The sequence below is a fragment of the Xenopus tropicalis genome, chromosome 4, assembly GCF_000004195.4.
Source record: "Xenopus tropicalis strain Nigerian chromosome 4, UCB_Xtro_10.0, whole genome shotgun sequence".
In the NCBI taxonomy this organism is placed as follows: domain Eukaryota; kingdom Metazoa; phylum Chordata; class Amphibia; order Anura; family Pipidae; genus Xenopus; species Xenopus tropicalis.
The window spans coordinates 25,811,807-25,837,913 of NC_030680.2; the positions used below are offsets into that span (position 1 = coordinate 25,811,807).

The following is a 26,107-nucleotide window of genomic DNA, read 5'->3' on the forward strand; positions in this document are numbered from 1 at the left end:
AATGAGTGACCTGCTCGACATTTCTACGGGCACTTTTTTCAAAACATCCATTTTACCTTTGTTTTAGAACTGAGGTTTTTAAATGCCTTTTTCCTCTGTTGTTTTTTTCAGAGTAAATCATTTGGAAATAGCTAAAATCAGACTGAGCAAAAAAACATTTCTAAACTCATTTGAAAATCAGAATACATTGTGTATTGAAAGACATAAAAATAGGCCTCGGTTATCTATTATAAATGCAATAATGGCCAGTACGCCTTTCATTAATTACTTATATAATTAGAGTATATACTTTCTCATATAAAGACATACATACACTTGCATTGTATTTTGTGTGAACACTAATTTTTTTTACAGTGTATAAATTATTCTTGACAGTAACCACACAGTGTAATAGCACAAAGTAGCTGGGGGTTGAAGGATGTGGGAGAAAATAGATTAAAAAAATGTTTATCAGTACTATATAAAGCATTGCTGATGCAATGAGAAAATAAGAAAGGCCCCATGCTTGTGCACAACTTTATAGAACAGAACACAGTAAACTGTATAAGAGTTTTTAGGTGCCCATATACACATAGATTGTACCTTAATCTGTGTATTTATGGTGGGAGACAAGGTGATTGATATCGCTAAAAACATTGGATATTGGTAGTCTCATTGATTGGACAGAACTTGCCTTTTGGCAGACACTGGCGAATGATACACTTCCTAGTAAAAACTTGACATATCTGGCCCAAGGCTGCCCCCCAAAAATTGAGGCAGTCTGGGGACTGTGGCTTGCACTGCAGGATACCCCTATTGACCCTACCTAGTAGCATGGATAGATGGGAATTCTAATGGCTCCAGTGGCAACCTATCCCTTTTCTGTTTTCGTATTTTTCAAATTCTATCTCGGTTTGTAAAATTTGAAATGGAAAAACAGAAACTTTGCTGCAAAAAATGTAGCCACAAAAATGTTGCAGCAGAAAAACACCCATAAACTCCAATGTGCTTTTAATGAAATCAATTAACCATAAAAAAAAGTTGCAGTGGAAAAATGCCCACTGACTTTCAAAATTTCCAATGATTCTGCAAATTTTTGGGGAAAACTGGACAGATTCGCTCATCAGTAGGGCTAAATGTTAAAATATCCTCACCCCTACAAAAGTGAGAGCAGACATACGCCCCAGGTCCATAAAGTTCATTATATGTAATCTGTAGTGATGAGCAAATTTTTTCGCCAGGCATGGATTCGCAGCGAATTTCTAATTTCACCACTGGCAAATTGTTTCACGAAACTTCCGTGTAAATTTGCTGCAGAAAAATTAGTCGTGTGGAATGTTTTTTTGTCACACGTCAAATTGGGCTCAGTTGCAGCAAATTGCGCACAGTTGCATCAAAAAAGGGGCGCGGTCGTGGCAAATCAGACGCATTCGTGTAAAAAAAAGGGTTCAGTCGCGTAAAATAAAAGTGTGGTTGCAGCGAAATTGGGTGCGTTCAAGTAAAAAAAGACGCACCCGCAGCAAAAAAGAAGTGCCCGCAGCAAAAAAAAAAAAAATGTGGGCAACAAAAAAATAGATGCAGCCGACAAAAAAATAGACGCGCATGACAAAAATGAGCGTGGGCGACAAAAAAAGCATGCAACAAATGCGTTTCGCTCATCACTAGTAATCTGCCTTTACTGATGAGGCATACAAAAGTAATAGAACTGGATCCTGCAGTAGAATTGATTGGATCTCATTTGCCCAGGGTTTGTTTTTTTTTATCTTCGACTAAACAGACATTTTTAAAAAGCAGGAATGTTTTCTTATTTATCAAAAAATCCGATTTCAAAAACGTGTATGCAAAAATACCTCAAATCATAAACTTTACATCATTTTAATAGCTTGAATAGCTCCCAAAAAGAATGTGAAAACACAGAATACCTTGAAATGAAAGGACCACAAAAGAAAAAAGAAATGCCTAAGACAGCTTCAGTTGACTTGTTCATAGCCTTGCAAGCTTTTAGATGCAATATTTTTACTTTTGTGCTTTACTGACACATAATAAACAGCAAAAAGTTGTTTAAAAATAAAGAAATTCAACAACCGTTGATAAATTAACCCCATAGTGTATGGCTGAACAATTCATCTATATTAATCACTGTTTAGCTATGCAGAGTAGGGGGCTGATTTACTAATCCACAAATCCGAATAGGAACATTTTGCGACTTTTTCGTAGTTTTTGCGTTTTTTTCGTCGCCGTTACGACTTTTTCGTAAATTGTCGCAACTTTTTCGTAACCATTACGACTTGCGCAAATTGTCGCAACTTTTTCGTAGCCGTTACGATTTGCTCGTATATTTTTGCGACTTTTTCGTATTGAGCGCTCGTAAACGGCGGGCAAACCTTTCAGACTTTGCATGATTTTGGAAGCCTCCCATAGGACTCAATGGCACTCTGCAGCTCCAACCCGGCCCAAGCAAAGTCTCCCATAGGGCTCAATGGCACTCTGCAGCTCCAACCTGGCCCAAGGAAAGTCTCCCATAGGGCTCAATGGCACTCTGCAGCTCCAACCCGGCCCAAGGAAAGTCTCCCATAGGGCTCAATGGCACTCTGCAGCTCCAACCCGGCCCAAGGAAAGTCTCCCATAGGGCTCAATGGCACTCTGCAGCTCCAACCCGGCCCAAGGAAAGTCTCCCATAGGGCTCAAAGGCACTCTGCAGCTCCAACCCGGCCCAAGGAAAGTCTCCCATAGGGCTCAATGGCACTCTGCAGCTCCAACCTGGCCCAAGGAAAGTCTCCCATAGGGCTCAATGGCACTCTGCGGCTCCAACCTGGCCCAAGGAAAGTCTCCCATAGGGCTCAATGGCACTCTGCGGCTCCAACCTGGCCCAAGGAAAGTCTCCCATAGGGCTCAATGGCACTCTGCGGCTCCAACCCGGCCCAAGGAAAGTCTCCCATAGGGCTCAATGGCACTCTGCAGCTCCAACCCGGCCCAAGGAAAGTCTCCCATAGGGCTCAATGGCACTCTGCAGCTCCAACCCGGCCCAAGGAAAGTCTCCCATAGGGCTCAATGGCACTCTGCAGCTCCATCCTGGCCCAAGGAAAGTCTCCCATAGGGCTCAATGGCACTCTGCAGCTCCAACCTGGCCCAAGGAAAGTCACGATACTGAAGCTTGAATGAATCCGAAACTTTCGTACTCGGCACGATGGCTACAAAAAATCATAATGGCTACGAAAAAGTCGCGACAATTTACGAAAAAGTCGCAACAATTTATGAAAAAAATCGCAAAATACCAATCATTACGAAAAAAACGCATTCGGACACCTTCGGAGCGTTCGTGGATTAGTAAATGTGCCCCTAGGGGTTCAATATGTGTTCGGTTTTAAAGAATTGGAGTGGCAACTGTAATACATAATGCTATGCATATTGATTAAGGAAATTTATAATTTTGGGAGCATTTGGCAATTATTTTTGCCACTTGAAACTGGGTGAAATAGAAAACAATGATGGAATCAACTTCTCCTTGAAAATGTGTGAAATAGAAAACAATGGGGGATTCACTTCCCCTTGAAGATGGGTGAAACTAAAAACAATTTAACTTCTCATTGAAAAATCAAGGACAGACACTTTCAATGACTATTGTATTCCTTTACTATTCTAAGCCTCTATAGGACTCAATGGCACTCGACAGAGTACAAAATTGCATTTATATAGGGTATATTAATTTGAAGTTTACTGTCATTTCTGTGACACCCAGTACTCATTTATCTTATTCCGTTACAATAAATATCCTGTTATTTTTACTTGACCTTACCTGCTGTACATTAATCGTTTAGATAACCCTTATATTTTCTTTTGTCTTCACTTCTGCAATGTTTTTAATTCTTTACTGACCCCTATCACTTGCAATATAGCAAAAATCCATTTGCAACTGTCATCAAGGTGAATGCATTTATGACTCCATTATGAATCAAAGTGCCTTTCATCTTGAATTAAATCTCAAGTCAAAAGAAATGCCCAGTGATTTATTGGAAAGGAGTGAAAAATACCAGAAGCCATATTCCCTAAATGTTATACTAACATTTATTGAAAATTCATGCGGTCTTCTCAGCCGCAATAGTTTATCGATTATAGGGGGTCATTTACTACAGCACGTTTTTTTGTTCAGGTTTTTTGACGCCAAAAACACAATTTTGCCATGGGAAAAAAACACAATTTTGTCACAATTTATTATGCACCAAAAGCAAAACAAATCTGAATGCAAAACTCCGCCAGTCGAGATCACGTAGAAGTCAATGGCAAATGTCCCCTTTACAATTGGAAGATCTTTCTTTGCTTCGTGGTTTTAAAGGTTTTTGGGAGGAGGGTGTTGACAGTGACTTTTGTACAACAAATCGAAAAAAAATGAGGGTTTCACATTTTTACGCAACTTTTTTGTAAATACCTTCAATTCTGATCTTCTGATAAAAGACTTGACTTATTGACTTCACAAAGGCTTGCCATAGTTCAGAAGAATGAACTTCCACATCTATCTATTTAGTTTCATATGATTTCCAGGATTATATTTTTCAAAGGTTGTAAGTAGAACTTTATTATTACGTATTGATTAAAAATACACCCATACTGACCTATCTATACACTCACATACAGACCCATACTGACCTATCTATCCACTCACATACAGACCCATACTGACCTATCTATACACTCACATACAGACCCACACTGACCTATCTATCTACTCACATACAGACCCATACTGACCTATCCACTCACATACAGACCACACTGACCTATCTATCCACTCACAGACCCATACTGACCTATCCACTCACATACAGACCCATACTGACCTATCCACTCACATACAGACCCATACTGACCTATCCACTCACATACAGACCCATACTGACCTATCCACTCACATACAGACCCATACTGACCTATCCACTCACATACAGACCCACACTGACCTATCTATCCACTCACATACAGACCCATACTGACCTATCCACTCACATACAGACCCATACTGACCTATCCACTCACATACAGACCCATACTGACCTATCCACTCATATACAGACCCATACTGACCTATCCACTCACATACAGACCCATACTGACCTATCCACTCACATACAGACCCATACTGACCTATCCACTCACATACAGACCCATACTGACCTATCCACTCACATACAGACCCATACTGATCTATCCACTCACATACAGACCCACACTGACCTATCTATCCACTCACATACAGACCCACACTGACCTATCTATCCACTCACATACAGACCCACACTGACCTATCTATACACTCACATACAGACCCATACTGACCTATCTATCCACTCACATACAGACCCATACTGACCTATCTATACACTCACATACAGACCCATACTGACCTATCTATCCACTCACATACAGACCCATACTGACCTATCTATACACTCACATACAGACCCATACTGACCTATCTATCCACTCACATACAGACCCATACTGACCTATCTATCCACTCACATACAGACCCATACTGACCTATCTATCCACTCACATACAGACCCATACTGACCTATCTATACACTCACATACAGACCCATACTGACCTATCTATACACTCACATACAGACCCACACTGACCTATCTATCCACTCACATACAGACCCATACTGACCTATCTATACACTCACATACAGACCCATACTGACCTATCCACTCACATACAGACCCATACTGACCTATCCACTCACATACAAACCCATACTGACCTATCCACTCACATACAGACCCATACTGACCTATCCACTCATATACAGACCCATACTGACCTATCCACTCACATACAGACCCATACTGACCTATCCACTCACATACAGACCCATACTGACCTATCCACTCACATACAGACCCATACTGACCTATCCACTCACATACAGACCCATACTGACCTATCCACTCACATACAGACCCACACTGACCTATCTATCCACTCACATACAGACCCACACTGACCTATCTATCCACTCACATACAGGCCCATACTGACCTATCTATACACTCACATACAGACCCACACTGACCTATCCATCCACTCACATACAGACCCATACTGACCTATCTATCCACTCACATACAGACCCACACTGACCTATCTATACACTCACATACAGACCCATACTGACCTATCTATCCACTCACATACAGACCCATACTGACCTATCTATACACTCACATACAGACCCATACTGACCTATCTATACACTCACATACAGACCCACACTGACCTATCTATCCACTCACATACAGACCCACACTGACCTATCTATACACTCACATACAGACCCATACTGACCTATCTATCCACTCACATACAGACCTATACTGACCTATCTATTCACTCACATACACAAACCCTACATACCAACACAACATCACTAAGACGGCATTCCCCAACTTCACTACCATCACCGTAAAAAAACACCTACGCTGCCTCAAATGAAAGTTCCGTTCCTCCAGTATAAAGGGGGGGCCTCTGGTGTGCTGATCATTTTTATTAGAAAAAACAATCTGTCTAAAATCCCGTCTAATGTACTTGTCCACAGAGAAAGTGGGTTAGTTTTTGTGTGCTGAGCTCTAATCTCCCATTGTGATAAATCTGCAACATGGTGTTTAGTAGAAGAGTATCATGAAGGGCAGCCTGTCTGGTAATTTTGCCGATAGCAGCAATATCTTAAACGCTAGCTAAAAAGTGAGCAGTCCAATAAGCATGGGGGGGGGGTGAATAAATGCTCTTTGTCAGCCCAACCTCTTTTTATACCTCACACAAGCAGAAGATCCCTTTTTATTTTAGAAATATAATGCATTATCCGAGAAAGCTTTTTACCTTCTGGGTTTAACACACAATAAAACCCATTTAGTAGCAGATGCTTTTTTCTGTTTATAATTGTAAAAATTTCAAACAAAAATAAAAAACAAACCTAAACCAGTTTTCATCTAAACATTACCATCTGTTTTCACTATTATAATTCTTCTATACTGTCTTACTTGATGCAGAAATCTATTCAAAAATACACCATGACATAAGGACCATTAGTGTTACATTTACCCATTAGGATGATTTTCCACAAGATTTGATTTTATATTTTGAAATTATGGAAATTATTTTGTTTGTAGTAGTAAAATTTAAAAAGTATATTTAATTGTATAGAAACTGTATTATGTATTGTGAATCTGTAGTTTAACTTTATCTGGAAGGTAGGAAAGCGTTTCTGGTCTTAAGTTTGTAGATTTCCATTTCTGTAAATTTATAACTTCTGATTTCTTAGGGATATATTTAAGTGTGTAAAAAATGAGTAGTTTTCTTGTTCTAACCCGAGTTCCATTTGAAAATTGACATTTCGACTTCCCATGTCTCTATGAGAAAAATGACAAACGACCTTCTCAAATTTCATTTGAAAAATAAGGCTTATGGCCTTTCCAAACACTACTGTCCTCTATTCAATTCAGTGGGAAATTCATTATTCTGATACTGGCATTTTTCAACCCAAAAACAATTTTAGTATTTTTTGCTTTTTGAAAAAGCACCAATAGATAGGGATGTAGCGAACCTCACAAAAAAGTTCGCGAACCCGTTTGCGAACTTCTGCCAAAAAGTGCGAACTTTTGCGAACTTTGCGAACCCCATAGACTTCAATGAGAAGGCGAACTTTGAAACCTAGAAAAGCCATTTCTGGCCAGAAAACTGATTTTAAAGTTGTTTAAAGGGTGCCACGACCTGAACAGTGGCATGCAGGAGGGGGATCAAGGGCAAAAATTTCTCTGAAAAATACGTTGTTGTAATCAGTAATCAGAAAATAAAAGCAGTCCTTACAAGGACTATTGGGTTACAGCAGATGAGATCAGAAGGACAGCTGCCCACAGCAGCTACATACAGAGCAGTAGAAAGTAGATTACTAGTCAGCAAAGCTACCTAAACTGTCCCTCAAACCCCTGCACAGCTCTCTCCCTATGATAACTCAACAAGCACACACAGGCAGAATGTAAAATGGCTGCTGGGCTTCGGTTTATATATGGAAGGGGGTGGTCCGGGGGTGGTCCAGGAGGGAGAGCTGCCTGATTGGCTGCCATGTATTTGCTGGCTCTGGGGTGAGAGGTCAAAATTTGGCTCCAGCTAAGGCGAACCCAAAATTGCGAACATCGCTAAAAGTTCGCGAACTTGCGAACCTGCGAACACCCGATTTTCATGCGAATTAGTTCTCCGGCGAACAGTTCGCTACATCTCTACCAATAGAATTGCTGTGATGCATTTTCAATTTAAAGTAACACTATACCCCCTAACAAGGCAGGTCTCTCTATAAATATACCATAGCTTTATCTAAATAAACCATTTAAATAAAGAAATACATTTTTAGTAGTATGTGCCATTGGTAATCCTAAATAGAAAATTGGCATTTTAAGAATTAAGGGCTCCTGGGATCATACCATTCACAGTGCACACATACATGCTAGGCCACATCAGCCAATTAATGGACAGGGTTGTCCTTTGCTTTAACTTTTCTTCCTGTTACAGATACAGTTGCATTATTTCTGGTCATGTGATCTCTGAGGGAGCACACAGACCATCACAAGATGGTGGCTGAAAGTAAAAAGTGTAAAAGGGTATTATTGGGGTAAATGAAGGCAACAGTGAAAAATTTGGGCCTTATTTGCCGTAACTTGGAAAACTCACTTCTTATCTATAAGCAGAGAGGAATAAAGCATTTGGTTCTAAAATTTCTATTTTTATGGAATACCCTTCTTTAGGATTATTGATGAGCGAATCTGTCCTGAAAAATTAGCGAAACGCATTTGTAGCCAAGACCTAATCTTACTAAATGCAGAGGATGAGAACATATTTATATGTTGTGGTTATTGGTCCATCTCTGTACTCCAAAATGTTTTCTTCTAAACAGGCCTACTAAGACTAAGTCCAAGTTGGATTGAGGTCTTTGAGTAGTTCACAAAATCTTGCTTTTGCAGTTTATGCCCTGCCCTTGCTCAGTAAATGACGTGCATGTGATGAGCGAATCTGTCCCATTTCGCTTCACCATAAAATTAGCGAAACGGGGAAAAATTAGCGAAACGCATTTGTGGCACAATTTTTTTGTCGCCCGTGTCTTTTTTGTTGCCCGCAGCTATTTTTTTTGTCGCCCGCATCTATTTTTTGTCACCCGTATCTATTATTTAGTCGCCGCGGCTATTTTTGCCGCCCCCGCCTTTTTTGATGCGACCGTGCCCAATTTGATGTGCTAAAAAAAAAAATTCAGTGCAACAAATTTTTCCGCTGCGAATTTTCACTGAAGTTTCGCGAAGCAATTCGCCAATAGCGAAATGCGGAAATCCGCTGCAAATCCATGCCTGGCTAAAAAATTCGCTCATTACTAGTGCAGAGACCTGTATTCCCCAGATGACTACATCATTGCCTGTGTTTGATAATGTTGTTTTGTAATGTGTTTCCCCTTCTCTCCCCCTACCTGTCATTTATAGCACGGGGTATGGACAGGGCTGCCTTGCACCCTCCGATGTTGGATTCTGCACTTAGTCCAGATCTGTCCAGAGTCTGATAGTGAATGACCTCTACTGTGTCCTAACCTTCTTATAAGGATTTTTTTACATCTATTTTTTAGTAGCTAGACTTATTTACTAAAATATTATGAGATAAAACATATTAGAATAGTATCTGCAATTACTTTCAAATGCGCCATAGAATCCCAGGCATGGATCCTTAAGTCGTTAAAACTTAGTAAAGCAGTTAAGTCCTTTGACACAGCCCACACATACTTTCCTTATTTGCTTGTAATTGCAGCATTATTGCTTTTTTGACCTCTCAAATGCCTTCACTTATGCTGACATTTATGTACCAACCAAATGTACTGGAATATCCTTAATTGTATTCAAGGCAATAGCTGCTCTGTCATGTTTACGAATATGCCGCTAATGTGCACAATTTTGATGCGGTGTTATTTCTCTGTTCATCTGCATAATAAATTTGCAAAATATTCATAAGATGTCACGAGTTTTGAGTGCTCGGTAATTGAAACAATTTATTTCCAATCTTCTTAGAATAAAAGCTTGAAAAACAAACTGTTATCAGGGAACAAGCTTTGCGGTCTTCGCGCAGAGGAGGTGAGTGGGATTTTTATTGTCTTACCATAGAAAGGGCTAATTTGATTTATACAAATGGTGTCTGACCTAAACATTCCATGGGAAAATCTCTTTAATATATAAAATTATGTAACAAATATATGTAGCAAATATGTGCTGCTAAAGCTACTAAAGCTTGACTGGTACCAGTAATAATTGATCTAACAATTTCTGTTGCCCTAAGAGTTGAATAAAGGCACGTACAATTCACATATAGTATATTGTCATATGAATTTCTAGCTCAGCAATAAAATAGTTTTATAGAAATACACTAATGCCTACAGACAGGTTCCCAATTTATCACAATACAAATGTACTGTATATACTCGAGTATAAGCCTATCCCAATATAAGCCGAGGTACCTAATTTTACCTAAGAAAACTGGAAAAACGTATTAACTCGAGTATAAGCCTAGGGTGGGAAATGCAGCAGCTACTGCTAAGTTTCAATAATCAAAATAAAAACCAGTAAATTACATAAATTGAGGTATCAGTGGGGTATATGTTTTTAAATATTTATTTAACAGAAAAACCATAAACTAGCTCTGTAAGTGGAGAAGAGGGTCAACAAAAACAATATGAGTTGCCATGCTCATTGCGCATTGGCAAACTGGCTGCAGACCCAGTCCCGGAGGACACATAAGGGTGAATAAGTATTGCGACTGGGAGTGGGCCAGGGCACTGGAGGGTCTGGTTGCAGGTGGCCTAATTTGCACACAAAGGGCAGAGGGTGCTAGTCTGGGGGGACCCATGGCACCCGACGCGAGTATAAGCCGAAGGTGACTTTTTCAGCACATTTTGGGTGCTGAAAAACTAGGCTTATACTCGAGTATATACAGTAAGCTAATTTTCTGTTCTGTTGTGACCATGTCAACTGCGAGAAGATCAAGTTTTAAATGGCGACTGTCATTAATTAAACCATGTACAGGTATCGGACCCCTTATCTGAAAACCCATTATCCAGAAAGTTCCAAATTACGGAAAGGCCATCTCCCATAGACTCCATTATAAGCAAATAATTCACATTTTTCAAAATGATTTCCTTTTGCTCTGTAATAATAAAACAGTACCTTGTACTTGATCCCAACTAAGATATAGTTACCCCTTATTGGGGCAGAACAGCCCTATTGGGTTTATTTAATGGTTAAATGATTCCCTTTTCTCTGTAATAATAAAACAGTACCTGTACTTGATCCCAACTAAGATATAGTTACCCCTTATTGGGGCAGAACAGCCCTATTGGGTTTATTTAATGGTTAAATGATTCCCTTTTCTCTGTAATAATAAAACAGTACTTGCACTTGATCCCAACTAAGATATAATGAATCCTTATTGGAGCCCAAACAAATCTATGGGGTTTAATTAGTGTTTATATATTTTTTTAGCAGACCTAAGGACCCCTTATCCAGAAAACCCCCAGTCCCGAGAATTCGAGTCCCATACCTGTATCTAAATCTTTTTGGATGCCTAATATTTGTATTAGGGTGGTTAGTGCTTGGAAGGATATACAGGTATAGGACCTGTTATCCAGAATGCTCATGACCAAGGGTAGTCTGGATAGAGGTCTTTCCGTAATTTGGATCTCTATACCTTGTATACTAAAAAATCAATAAAACATTAATTAAACCCAAAAGGATTGTTTTGCCTCCAATAATGTTTATTTATATCTTAGTTGGGATCAAGTACAAGGTACTGTTTTATTATTACAGAGAAAAGGGAATCATTTAACCATTAAATAAACCCAATAAGGCTGTTCTGCCCCCAATAAGGGGTAATTATATCTTAGTTGGGATCAAGTACAGGTACTGTTTTATTATTACAGAGAAAAGGGAATCATTTAACCATTAAATAAACCCAATAGGGCTGTTCTGCCCCCAATAAGGGGTAATTATATCTTAGTTGGGATCAAGTACAGGTACTGTTTTATTATTACAGAGAAAAGGGAATCATTTAACCATGAAATAAACCCAATAGGGCTGTTCTGCCCCCAATAAGGGGTAATTATATCTTAGATGGGATCAAGTACAGGTACTGTTTTATTATTACAGAGAAAAGGGAATCATTTAACCATTAAATAAACCCAATAGGGCTGTTCTGCCCCCAATAAGGGGTAATTATATCTCAGTTGGGATCAAGTACAGGTACTGTTTTATTATTACAGAGAAAAGGGAATCATTTAACCATGAAATAAACCCAATAGGGCTGTTCTGCCCCCAATAAGGGGTAATTATATCTCAGTTGGGATCAAGTACAAGGAACTGTTTTATTATTACAGAGAAAAAGGAAATCAGTTATAAAATTCTGAACTATTTGATTAAAATATAGTCTATGGGAGACTGGCTTTCTGTAATTCAGGGCTTTCTGGATAACGGGTTTCCGGATAAGGGATCCCATACCTGTACCAAATGCAGAAATGCTAAATTCATTTGTTTAAATATGTTTTTTTGTTTCCTTTGATTTATGGTAAAACTGCAATTCAGCAACAAAAGTGATATATGAGGAAAAGAGATTCTGTTTCATATTTTGCTGTATTTTAATGTTCCCAGAACTATAAGGATCAGTAAAGCAAGCAGGCATTTAATAGCTATACCAGTCATATGCACACTTGGCTGTGGCTGTAAATAGGTCCAACGCTGTTAATCTGTCCCTTGTGGCATATCAGCCTACCACTACCTTTCACAGCCATTGCTTTTTATACTCAAATGTGTCCTTTCTGCTTGGAAATGTAATATAGAGGATTATAGGGTTAGGCATATTACAGATTTAAGATCTATACATAATGTGCAAGTCCACAAATCAGTCCAATGCTCAATTTTTAGTTCCCAGTTAGTGATGAGCGAATCTGTCCCGTTTTGCGTCGCAAAAAATTTGCGAATCTTTCAGAAGATTTGCGAAGCGTCAGAAAATTTGCGAAACAACGAAAATGTCGCACATCAAAAAAAAATTGTCACCCGCGGCTATTCTTTTGTCGCAGGGCTATTATTTCATCGCCTGCGACTATTATTTTGTCGCCCACGACTATAATTTTGACGTGCGCCAAATTTTTTCTTCCGTTACGCGAAACAATCCGCCAATGTCGAAACGCGGAGATTCCCCGCGAATCCATGCCTAGCGAAACATTTTGCCCATCACTATTCCCGGTTCATAAAAATAATGTTGCCTTGTTTTATACGGCACAGAATTCTAGGGCTCATTTATTCATTATAGAACTAATTATTCTGTATTCCTGGCAGTTTAAGATTTTACCCATTTATCAAAACTTTTCTGGTTGTCAGGAATATTATCCTAAGAGTCAAGAAAGTTTTTTTTGTTTTTTTTTTTAACAAACTGACACATTTGTCAAAGCAGAACAGTTTGGTAGAATGTGTTTGAATGCTTTGAGTATTTCAATACTGTTCTGCACTATGGAAAAGGTCCCTAAGAGAACTGAATCATCAGATACAGATGCTGATGTGAGAGCACAGCACTCGGCGGGGCTTGAAAAACAGGCAAAAAAGTTTTATTGATGTACCAAAAATGTCCCTGGTAATTGCAGTAACTATAGATAGAAACTGGTAGGTGTAGATACAGGTATGGGGCCTGTTATCCAGAATGCTTGGGACCCAGGGCTTTCCGGATAAAGGATCTTTCCATAATTTGATTCTCCATACCTTAAGTCTACTAAAAAATTATTTAAACATCATTTAAACCCAATAGGATTGTTTTGCCTCCATTAAGGATTAATTATATCTTAGTTGGGATCAAGTACAAGGTACTGTTTTATTATTACAGAGAAAAGGGAATCATTTAACCATGAAATAAACCCAATAGGGCTGTTCTGCCCCCAATAAGGGGTAATTATATCTTAGTTGGGATCAAGTACAGGTACTGTTTTATTATTACAGAGAAAAGGGAATCATTTAACCATGAAATAAACCCAATAGGGCTGTTCTGCCCCCAATAAGGGGTAATTATATCTTAGTTGGGATCAAGTACAAGGTACTGTTTTATTATTACAGAGAAAAGGGAATCATTTAACCATTAAATAAACCCAATAGGACTGTTCTGCCCCAATAAGGGGTAATTATATCTTAGTTGGGATCAAGTACAGGTACTGTTTTATTATTACAGAGAAAAGGGAATCATTTAACCATTAAATAAACCCAATAGGACTGTTCTGCCCCAATAAGGGGTAATTATATCTTAGTTGGGATCAAGTACAGGTACTGTTTTATTATTACAGAGAAAAGGGAATCATTTAACCATTAAATAAACCCAATAGGACTGTTCTGCCCCAATAAGGGGTAATTATATCTTAGTTGGGATCAAGTACAGGTACTGTTTTATTATTACAGAGAAAAGGGAATCATTTAACCATTAAATAAACCCAATAGGACTGTTCTGCCCCCAATAAGGGGTAATTATATCTTAGTTGGGATCAAGTACAGGTACTGTTTTATTATTACAGAGAAAAAGGAAATCAATTTTCAAAATTAGAATTATTTTCTTTTAATGGAGTCTATGGGAGACGGCCTTTCCGTAATTGGGAACTTTCTGGATAATGGGTTTCCGGATAACAGATCCCATACCTGTACCACACTTAAATTAAATCCTATGTTTTATAGGAAGTCAATGTTAAAAAATATATATGTTTATTAATGATCTCTTGTTTTGTTTTTTTTTAGTCTAAGAGGATACAAGCTCAGCTAAAAGAACTCCGATATGGAAAGAAGGATTTGGTTTCTAAGGTAAGTCGGTTTTATATCTAAACTGGTATCCTTGGATAAAACTGGCCAGAGTGGATATAGGTGCAGAGTCGGACTGGGAGGTGCAGGGCCCACCAATGGCCCCTGTTGTCTTCACACACCCCTGCAGGGGCCCCCACCACTTCCCAACCTCCTCCCCTGAGAGCGCCTAAATTAAACTTAGGCGACACCCTATAAAAATGTTCCTCCTTTCTCTACTGTTGCCCAAGATTTCATGTTGCTTTAAGGTGCATCAGATTTGGTCACACCACAGGCCAGTGATGGTAGCCATACTGTAGATTAAACAATTCATGAGCAACATGAGAAAGCAATCATACTTACAGTGTGGGTATGGGAAGTAAGTGGCAATTCATGGACATTATTATATATAAATTATAATATAATGGTATGGGATCCCATTATCCAGAAAGCTCCGAATTACATAAAGCCCGTCTCCCATAGACTCCATTTTAAACAAATAATACAGAATTGTAAAACTAATTTCCTTTTTCTCTGTAATAATAAAACAGTACCTTGTAATTGATTCCAACTAAGATATAAATAATCCTTATTGGAGGCAAAACAATCCTATTGGGTTTAATTAATGTTTTATTGATTTTTTAGTAGACTTAAGGTATCCAAATTACCGAAAGATCCCTTATCCGGAATATCCTTGGTCCTGAGCATTCTGGATAATGGGTCCTATACCTGTACAGGTATGGGATCCCTTATCCGGAAACCCATTATCTAGTTCCGAATTACCGGAGGGCTCTCTCCCCTAGACTCCATTATAAAAAAAATTCTAATTTTTAAACACGATTTCCTTTTTCTCTGTAATAATAAAACAGTACCTGTACTTGATCCCAACTAAGATATAATTACCCCTTATTGGGGGCAGAACAGCCCTATTGGGTTTATTTAATGGTTAAATGATTCCCTTTTCTCTATAATAATAAAACAGAACCTGTACTTGATCCCAACTAAGATATAATTACCCCTTATTGGGGGCAGAACAGCCCTATTGGGTTTATTTAATGGTTAAATGATTCCCTTTTCTCTGTAATAATAAAACAGTACCTGTACTTGATCCCAACTAAGATATAATTACCCCTTATTGGGGGCAGAACAGCCCTATTGGGTTTATTTAATGTTTAAATAATCTTTAAGTAGACTTAAGGTATGAAGATCCAAATTACAGAAAGACCCCTTATCCGGAAAACCCCAGGTCCCGAGCATTCTGGATAACAGGTCCCATACCTGTATATATAATGTTTAGATAAATGACCTAAAATGGGGAGAGGACAGAATCATTCTTGTATAGTCTCTTTTTTAAGCACTTGTCCACAATGTCGCACTGGGAAAAAACCCGGTGAGCCCAGGCCCGATCCCCACAGGGCGGTCCCCTGATCCGCCGGTCTCCCCCCCCCCCCCCCCGACGCGCTTCAGGTAAGGATGGTTGGGGGTGCAGACGGGTGTTGGGGGCCCCTGTGGGGGGGAGGGGTATGAAGGCGGCAGGGGCCATTGAGGGACACAGCAGCCCCTGAAGCAGTGGTGGGCCCTGCACCCCTCAGTCCGATCTTGCCTGTCCAAATCCATTTGGCTTCTATTTTGGCAACTTTTATGAGACAACAAATGTTTTTTGACCCCCTTCCCACAGAATACATGGAAATCTTCACTGATTATAATACATGTGTCAGTTGCATTTACCTTTTAAAAAATAGTTTTGCTTTTGAGACCCAGTAACATCTTACTCCACAAATACATTTTTAAACCAAACAAAGCCAATTAAAAGTGAGTTACTATTCTACATTCAATATCCAACATTTCCATTAGTCATATTTTTCGATAGAATTATATTTTTATGTGCCTCGCCGCATTGTCACTTGAAATTCGGCACGAAAGGAAAGTCATATAAACATGAAAAAGGGATATTGTTTTGCAGATGTTGCTTGAATGGTGTGCAAGGTTGTAATGTTCTGAGAGCAGTAAGGTTCACTAGCGCAGACAAGCATTTAATAGTTATACTAGTTAGTCCCACACTTTCCCGAGGTAGTAAATGGGTTCTCCACAGTTAATCTGTCCCTTGTGTCATATCTGCCTGCTGCTACCTTTCACTGCACACAGAATATATCAGCCATTACCTTTCATAATGAAATGCGGCCTTTCTCTGTGCCAAGAAACGCTATTATATGACATTTTATTCTCATTAACAGGGTGTAGATGTTCATTATACAGAGAATTGCTCATTAACAGTGTAAAAATATTATGCAAAGTTATATACACACTATTTTCAGTAGCAGCTGCAGGTACCAATGACTGTATTCCAGTACTGCTTGTTCCTAGTAATAGGACGCCACAATGTGCAATGCGCCCGTATATATATTGTTCTACGTATCTAAAACTGGGGAGGGTGATTTATCAATTGTCAAGTTGTTTTTAAATTTGATGGCAGAAACTTGAGTCTGACAACTGCAATTCAACATAGTTGCATTCATTTATAAAAATATTAAATATATAAAATAGCTTGAAGGTTCAGGACCCCCAGGCACCCTTTACCAACCATACCCTCTTGCCTTCTCCCACACCATCAACACCCACGGCACTTCAACACCTGCCTACCCAGCTAAGTTACAATAAGTGCCTGACGCACATTTCGCTCAGCAAGCCCAAGCTTTTTCAAAGGCATTAAGGTCAGGCAGATCATGGGGAAAATTAAATAGACAAAGGACCGCCCCCCCTAGTTTGAATGGACCAATCATGCATGCCCCCGGGAACCAGCATACCCAGTGCCACACCACCCCCACCTCCGTTCCACTGAGAAGCATCTCCATGGAGATGTTTAATCTAAAACTGGTGTGGCACTACAGGGTTTCCGGCCTCACGTCTCCATAGCAACACCTCTCCCAGCACGAGCGCTAAGCCCATCTCAAGCTGGTGTGCCGCTACGGGAGATCTAGCTTTGCATCTCCATGGCAGCGCCTCTCCCCATGCAAGTGTTCTGCTCCCAATATACACGTGGGGGTATTTTGTAAATACTTTTGATAAATCTGGACACGGGCATTAATTCGATATAGGAATTAAAAAAGATGGTCTATATGGGATCATGGTATTACTCTATATTTCAATATGAGTGTCATAAAGGGGAGTGTATATTTTTCAATTAAAAGTATATACAGGTATTGGACCCCTTATCCGGAAACCTATTATCCAGAAAGTTCCAAATTAAAGAAAGTCCATCTCCCATAGACTCAATTTTAATCAAATAATTCACATTTTTAAAAATGGTTTCCTTTTTCTCTGTAACAATAAAACAGTACAGGTATGGGAACTACTATACTTGGGTATAGAATGCTCGGGACCTGGGGTTTTCCAGATAAGGGGTCTTTCCGTAATTCAGATCTCCTACCTTAAGTCTGCCAAAAAAAAAAATATTTATGGGAGTATATGGGAGATGGCCTTTCCGTAATTTGGAACTTTCTGGATAATGGGTTTCCGGATAAGGGGTCCCATACCTGTACCTTGAAATTGATCCCAACTAAGATCTAATTAATCCTTATTGGAGCCAAAACAATAATATTGGGTGTAATTACTGTTTAAATAATTTTTTTTAGCAGGATTAAGGTAGGAGATCCAAATTATGGAAAGACCCCTTATCCGGAAAACCCCAGGTCCCAAGCATTCTGGATAACAGACCCCATACCTGTACAGTCTTTTCATGATTTTTAGTGTAATAATACGGTTTGGAACAGTTGCCTAAGCATTTGAAGCACTCACACTCATTTACGCTCACATTTACAGTGAAGAAGTAATTTTGCATATCAGCAATGTCATAGTAATGCTTTGATCCACACCAAAACCAGTCATGGATAGTGATGAACCAATTTTTTTACCAGGCATGGATTTGCAGCAAATTTCTGCATTTCAGCATTGGCGAATTGTTTTGCGAAACTTCCACGAAAATTTGGCGCAGAAAAAAAAAAATTGCAGTTGTGGCAAAAAAAAAAATGTGGTCTTGACAAAAAAAGAAAGATGTGGGCAACAAAAAAGTCATACGACAAACGTGTCTCGGGAATTTTTCGCCGTTTTGAAAATTTTCCGGCGAACCAATACGGGACAGATTCGCTCATCACTAGTCATGGAGTCATTAGGGTTCCCTGGTTTCTCACTTATATTAGCTGGTAATATGGTTGTTTAATTACCACATATGTTCTGATTCACATTTTGTCTTCAGCAGCAGAGATTACAGAATATCTTATTAATGGTATTTATCACAGGTAACACTGTGTAGTTTTCACTCTAATTAAGTTTATGTAGGGACCCATAGGGTTAAGCTCCCTATGGTGTTATCCCCTATCCTTATCTTATCTGTGCTGTTATAGGGCAGAGCCCTCTACACTCAGATTACAGTTATTAGGCTACCCCCTATAGGTTTAGCTTAGGTTGACCACTCCCCTTGGCAGACTATATAGTGTCTTGCACAAGGAAGTGTCTTCCTCTTTGGCTGCTGTTGTCTCAAGGCTGCACGTCACTGAGCCTGAGGCATTCGGCCCCAGTAAAGAGAACCTGCTGTTTCTAAAGTCGGGGACAGGGCCCCGTGAATGAGAACAAGCCAGCACAGTCAGTCTTACTTAATAGCACCCTCTAGGAGTGGTGAGCATAGATAGCTTATTTAGTAAGGGCAGCACTAGCCCCATCAAAGGAGACTGTAAGGGTTTAGTATAACCCAGGCTCTGTATGCCTTGCTGTAGGGACCACAGTTAAGACGCAGGTTTCAGGCAGTTCCTCACCCTGAACCATAGTTGGCTGGAGGGGATCCGTTCCAGTAAAGGGCATCCATTCCTGGGCATACAGCTAATACTCTGCATATCCTCCAAGTGGGTTATACTGTTCCTTAAGTGTCACATCTGCTATTATTCACTGTGACCATTCAACCTGCTGTGTCTGTGAGTATAATCCCTGCTGCACTATTAAGTTGTGCCTTGTCCAATAAACTTGTACTATAGTTCATGAGCAAGAACCTTTCTGGCGTCCATTATTCTATCTGCACCACACAAGCTTTGTAGTTCAACTACACCCTCAGCTCCATTAATACCTCCCATATAGCGGAGGCCCACTCCTGTGCATTAAGGTCGCATGTAACACATGCTCTATACCTATCACTAGCCTGGGTTTTGCCATATCCTAGCCAAACAAGTGTTACATTTACAAAAGTCGTTTTCTTTCCTTTAGCATGTATGTAATGAGATAATGAAAGGCCATGTACATTTATTATAAAGCCAAAGCATTTGATATAGAAACACATAGGCATTATTCTTATGGTGAAGCCAGATTTAGGATTATTTGAGCCCTGGCATGGCTGCATTTAATTGGGTTTATGTTGCAGTAATCACGGTTCCATGTATTGGTTTCAAAACTGTACAAGAGTAAGTAAAATACAGGAAAAGGACACTATAATAGAATACAGAGGTCACAATGACTTACATTCTGAAGTCTGGGTTCATTTACTTTACATGAGTAGTCACGCTAAGACCTTACCTTTGCAGGAACACCAACTTCTTTTATTCCTTAAACGATCTCTCCTCCATAATGACTAGAGAGGCTATTTAGGTTTAATGACCCTTCTTCATGCAGACAAAGGCAGAATTCCATCTAGGTCCCCCGAGCATCCTACAGGCACTTCACTGGCTGCTTAGCTAACTGAATTTCTGCCCTATATCTGACAATCTCAGATAACACAACTATCAACTGGAGGTCTAAGAACATAAGTAGTCACTGTAGGGGAGAATAAGTTCATGGTACCACCTTAAAAAAGAAAAACAGCATTCCGTCCAATAGCCGTTTATATACCTGTACTGCAAATATAAAACTAGTGGGAATTACTCAGTACTCATTCGTTCCTGCCACATGGAGCTTACAATCTATCTTTTGGGAGTAAGGAGGTGTAGGGAGACATAAAAGTGGCATATGTATAAAGCTATGTAAAATAATATACCTCTAAAAACAAAAGCTCCATTTGACTAGTATTATAGCAGTTTACGAGTATTGTATGAGAATATTTCAAACCATGTACTTTCCTTTATTCTGTAGATATTATCATTACAAAGAAAATGCCCACAGACACCCTTAGGGGGAAAAAAACCTTATCCTTTCTTTCACTCTTTTGCTTAAGAATGAATATGAACAACATGTGCCCAATAGTGAAGACCGAATCTGTCCCGTTTTGCTTTGCCGAAAAATTCATGAAACAGTGAAAATGTTGCGCATCAAAAAAAAAAAATTGGCGTGTGCAACAATACGTTTGACGCATGACAATACGTTTGATGCACAACAATTCTTTTGATGAAAGAGACAGTTCTTTTTGACACGAGAGACAATTCTTTTGATGAGAGACAACTCTTTTTGATGAAAGAGACAATTCTTTTTGGCGCGAGACAATTCTTTTGATGAGAGACAGTTATTTTTGATGCAAGAGACAATTCTTTTGATGAGAGACAACTCTTTTTGATGCAAGAGACAATTCTTTTAATGAGAGACAATTCTTTTTGGCGCAAGACAATTCTATTGACGTGTGACAATTCTTGTGATGCATGACAATACGTTTGATGCACAACAATTCTTTTGATAAAAGAGACAGTTCTTTTTGACACGAGAGACAATTCTTTTGATGAGAGACAACTCTTTTTGATGAAAGAGACAATTCTTTTTGGCGCGAGACAATTCTTTTGATGAGAGACAGTTCTTTTTGACGCAAGAGACAATTCTTTTGATGAGAGACAACTCTTTTTGATGCAAGAGACAATTCTTTTAATGAGAGACAATTCTTTTTGGCGCAGGACAATTCTATTGATGTGCGACAATTCTTGTAACGCACAACAATACACTTGACACGCAACAATTCATTTTGACAAGAGAGACATTTCTTTTTTGATGCTCGTGACAATTCTTTTGACATGGACAACAATTTTCCGTGGTGAATTTAGTCGCCCAATTTAGTCACAAAAAAATCAGCCAATGGCGAAATGTAGAAATTCGCCACGAATCCATGTCTGCCGAATTATTTCGCCCATCGCTAGTGCCCAAAACTATTTGCTGTTGGAAATGTAATCTGTCTCATCTAGTGGTGCATGAATTTTTTTGCCAGGCATGGATTGGCAGCAAAATTCTGAATGTTGTAATTGTTTCGGGAAACTTCACTGAAAATTTGCAGCAGAAAAATTAATAGCAAGTCAAAAATAAACTACTTTGCATTAAATTAGGCCCAGTCATGGCAAAAAAAAAATCACAGAAAAATTGCATTTCGCTGATTTTTCACCATTTCACAAATGTTCCTGTTGTTTCGCAAATTTTCCGCCAAAGCGAAACGGGACAGATTCGTTCATCATTAATTTTGATAAATGTGCAGAAATTTTCCGCAAATCCATGCCTGGTAAATCATTTTGTTTATCAAGTAAACAGAGCGAGTGTTTATAAACAATGTAATACATTTGTAGTAAGATACAGTTAGCCTGTATTGATTTTTAAATTAAATTATTTTGCTAAACTTGAGTGTAGAAAAAGAAAAATCTCGATTGAGTTGTTTTTGCAATTGCTTTTTTCCCAGTTGTTTGTTTGAAAAAACTTGAATCAGAAAAACTTGAAGCAGCGGAAATGTTATTGTTCCATTGGTTTTTAAAACATTGTTAAAAAAAAGTGTTGAAAACACACCTCCCACTGACTCCTATACAAGCTTGCCTGGTTTTAGTTGATGGATTTTTTTATCCAAATGTTTTTATCCAAATTTTCAACTTTTTTTAGATAAATATAAGTATGGAAAATCTGAATTAAAAAAAAATGATGATACTTTTTTGATTACATTTATTCAATATATGTATTTTAGGTGAAATGAATGCACTTACTAAGGGGCTGATTTACTAATCCACAAATCCGAATCCCGAATGGGAAAAAAATCGCATTGGAAACGAACATTTTGCAACTTTTTCGTATTTTTTGCGACTTTTTCATAGCCGTTACGACTTGCGCGAATTGTCGCGACTTTTTCATAGCCGTTACGACTTGCGCGAATTGTTGCACCTTTTTTATATTGAGCGCTAGTAAACGGCGGGCAAACCTTTCCGATTTTTTCATGACGGCTACGAAAAAGTCACGACAATTCGCGCAAGTCGTAACGGCTACGAAAAAGTCACGGCAATTTACGAAAAAGTCTCGACGGCGATGAAAAAAACGCAAAATACCAATCATTGCGAGAAAAAAAACGCATTCGGACGCTTTCGATCCATTCGTGGATTAGTAAATCGGCCCCATAATGTGACATTGTGCAGATATCATACACTTGAAAGGAAAGAAATGGTGGACACCCACCTATAAAATCAGCCCCAGTAAATTAGTGTTTAAAATAACAATTTATAGATGAATACAATTATAAAGATATCATGGGTAATGATGAGCGAATCTGAACCATTTAAAAAAATTATTGTGCGCGTCATTTCTTTGAAGTGCGTGACTTTTTAGTTTCGTGAAGTGATCCGCCAATGCCAAAACACAGAAATTCTCTGCAAATCTATGCCAGCCAAATTATTTCACCCATCACTATTTCTGAGCACTGTTCTTCACCATTATTTCAATTAAAAGGCATATTTTTTATCTAAAAAATAGTGTTTTGTTACACTAAACTAGGCAGAAAATGAAACTGAAAGCAATCCCCATTACAATATAATTTACTGTTTTGTAAAAGTGACTTAAACAAATTATTAGTCCACTAAGAATCTGTATAATGAGCTGCTCCTTATCTAAAGGTCTAACAATGGCTGCAGCTAGGGAGGGTGGAAGGAGTTAGTTTATACAGAGGGCTTTGTACTAGTGATAGTAAAAGTTTTGCATTATAAGTGCTCATATCCTTCTCTGGGTTTTACAACATCTTTTTTGTTAAAAAGCTAGAATTGCAGTATTTATTCTTTGGTCTACAACTAAGCATATTAACCCTGGGCTTATTTTTTATTTCCTTTTGTTCTGTCATAATTCATTGAAGAAGGTCAAACTGTGCACAGAAAAGATATATTATTTTATCTTAAACGTCAAACTTTCCTTTTTTTGCTTCCATTATAGTCAATTATTGTATCACACTTCTGCCATAGGGTGATGATGTTTTACTCATGTGTAAAATTAAGAGTATTTCAGTCATTCTTTATCAGAAAAAAAGAAATGGTTTTGTTTCAGCAAAACCAAACAGACCTCTTTTTGATATGTCAAGATGTTATTTCTAACTGTTTTATGTTTCTAATCTTCATACAGTAAAATAGCAATCCATTCTGTTATGATTTAAAGGGGTAGTATACCCTTTTTTTTCAACATGGACTCAATGAATGCCAAACATTATTCTAGTTTTAATGGACAAATAGCTCTAAATGTTGAAAAATTCGCTAAATACATTCGTCGCACAACTTTTTGTTCACATGCAACTTTTTTGACACAGCCACGCCTATTTTGATGCTACTGTAACCATTTTGAAACGACAGGGCCTATTTTGACGCACCCACATCCATTTTGACAGGAGCGCACTCAAATTGAAGCGACTGTGCCTTTTCTGATGTGCCTGCAACAATTTTTTTTTCACGGCGTGAACGTTTTGCTGTTTCAGCATTTTGTACATTTTTTAAAAGATTTGTGAATTTTCCGTGAAGCGAAATGGGACAGATTCGCTCTTCACTATATAGAATGTCTAAATAAGCTTTTACCAATTTTCCAATAAAAACAAATGGTAATATTAAAACAACTTGTTTAAAAGGAAAAAAGTTTGAAGCGTTTCTAACAGATCATGGCTAAAACATTACAAATAAATATATTTACAAGTAAAACCAGAGCTGGGGTGTAATTGTTATGAGGACTAGCTCCTGCCATGAGCAAATTGTTGCATATGTTTCGCAAAGCAGCCCTGAGCTATAAAAATGTTATTACAGTTTTAATGAACTGGAAAAATCCAATCTCAAATTTTCCACAAGCGCCTGAAGTGGCTTTAAAGATTATGACATATCTTTGAATTTAATTTAGATGGTGACCCATCTGCTATGTTATGTATAAAATATTAACTTCACAGAAATTAATTCAGGACTAAATGTGGGACATATAGTACCATAATAAAAAAAATATATATTTTTGAGATATTTGAACACTGAGATATCAAAGGTTGGAGATGCTCAAGCTTGAAGAAAAAACTTTTGAGCAGATTCACCAGACATGGATTTGCGGCAAATTTCCGCATTTCAGCAGTGGTGGATTTATTCGTGGAACGGACAACAAAATTCGGTGTGTCATTTTTTTATGCACACCATTTCCCTTGTTTTGTAATTTTTTTCCCATTTCGCAACTCTTTTGAAAGATTCCCGAATTTTTTGGCGAAGCAAAACGTACAGATTCGTTTATCACTTATTGTAAGCTGAGACGACCTGATAAGAATCAAACCAATGAGGATATGAATAAATGTTTCAATGGAACTATTTCTTCACTCCATGTAGTCAATAGTAGTTGATAACTCCCAATTTTTTCCCCATTATTTTGTATAGAAAAGTTTCATAAGTATAAAAAAAGTTTTGCTGAGTATTTTAACAAACAAGAAATTTTGTGAGAAATAAGGGAATCTTAAAATATTCAAGTCCAGAAAAGTATTAAACTGATATCGTGGATTATTATGTCACAATGTCCCTTGAATGAGCACCACGGACACCAAAGGGTTAAAGGAAGGGGAGTATTGACTAGCTAGGAAGACAAGGAGAACTAGGAAAACTGGGCAGTAGTGATGAGCAAATTTTTTCACCAGGCATGGATTCGCAGCAAATTTCTGCATTTCGCCATTGGTGAATTGTTTTGCGAAACTTCAGTGAAAATTTGCAGCGTCAAATTGTGCACGGTTGCATCAACAAAAGGGCTTGGTCAACAACATAGATATGCGCAGGCGACAAAAAATAGATGCGGGCGGCAAAAAAGATGCGGGCGACAAAAAAAAAAACATGCGTTTCGCAGATTCACTCATCACTACTGGGCAGTAGCAAGGGTGGTGTGATAGGAGTGGTGTAACTGTACCTGGTGGTCTAGGGGGTCAGCGGGGATGCCCGCCGCTTCCTGTGCGAGGACGCCCACCGTGAGTGTTCTCTATGCGCGTGTGCGCCCCCGCACAGGAAGTGACGGGCGTCCCCGCCGACCCCCTAGACCACCAGGTACAGTTACAAGTGGCTTG

The 26,107-nt window shown here is 38.7% G+C and overlaps 1 protein-coding gene across 1 annotated transcript in view; it reads left to right on the forward strand.

Moving 5' to 3' along the window:
• Positions 1 to 26,107, forward strand: part of luzp2 (leucine zipper protein 2) — a 337,413-nt gene that overhangs the window by 218,023 nt on the left and 93,283 nt on the right. Inside the window, exons 6-7 of the mRNA XM_002936503.2 lie at positions 10,078 to 10,140; positions 14,821 to 14,883. Of these exons, the coding sequence (XP_002936549.1) occupies positions 10,078 to 10,140; positions 14,821 to 14,883 (126 nt within the window). The remainder of the gene's footprint in view (positions 1 to 10,077; positions 10,141 to 14,820; positions 14,884 to 26,107) is intronic.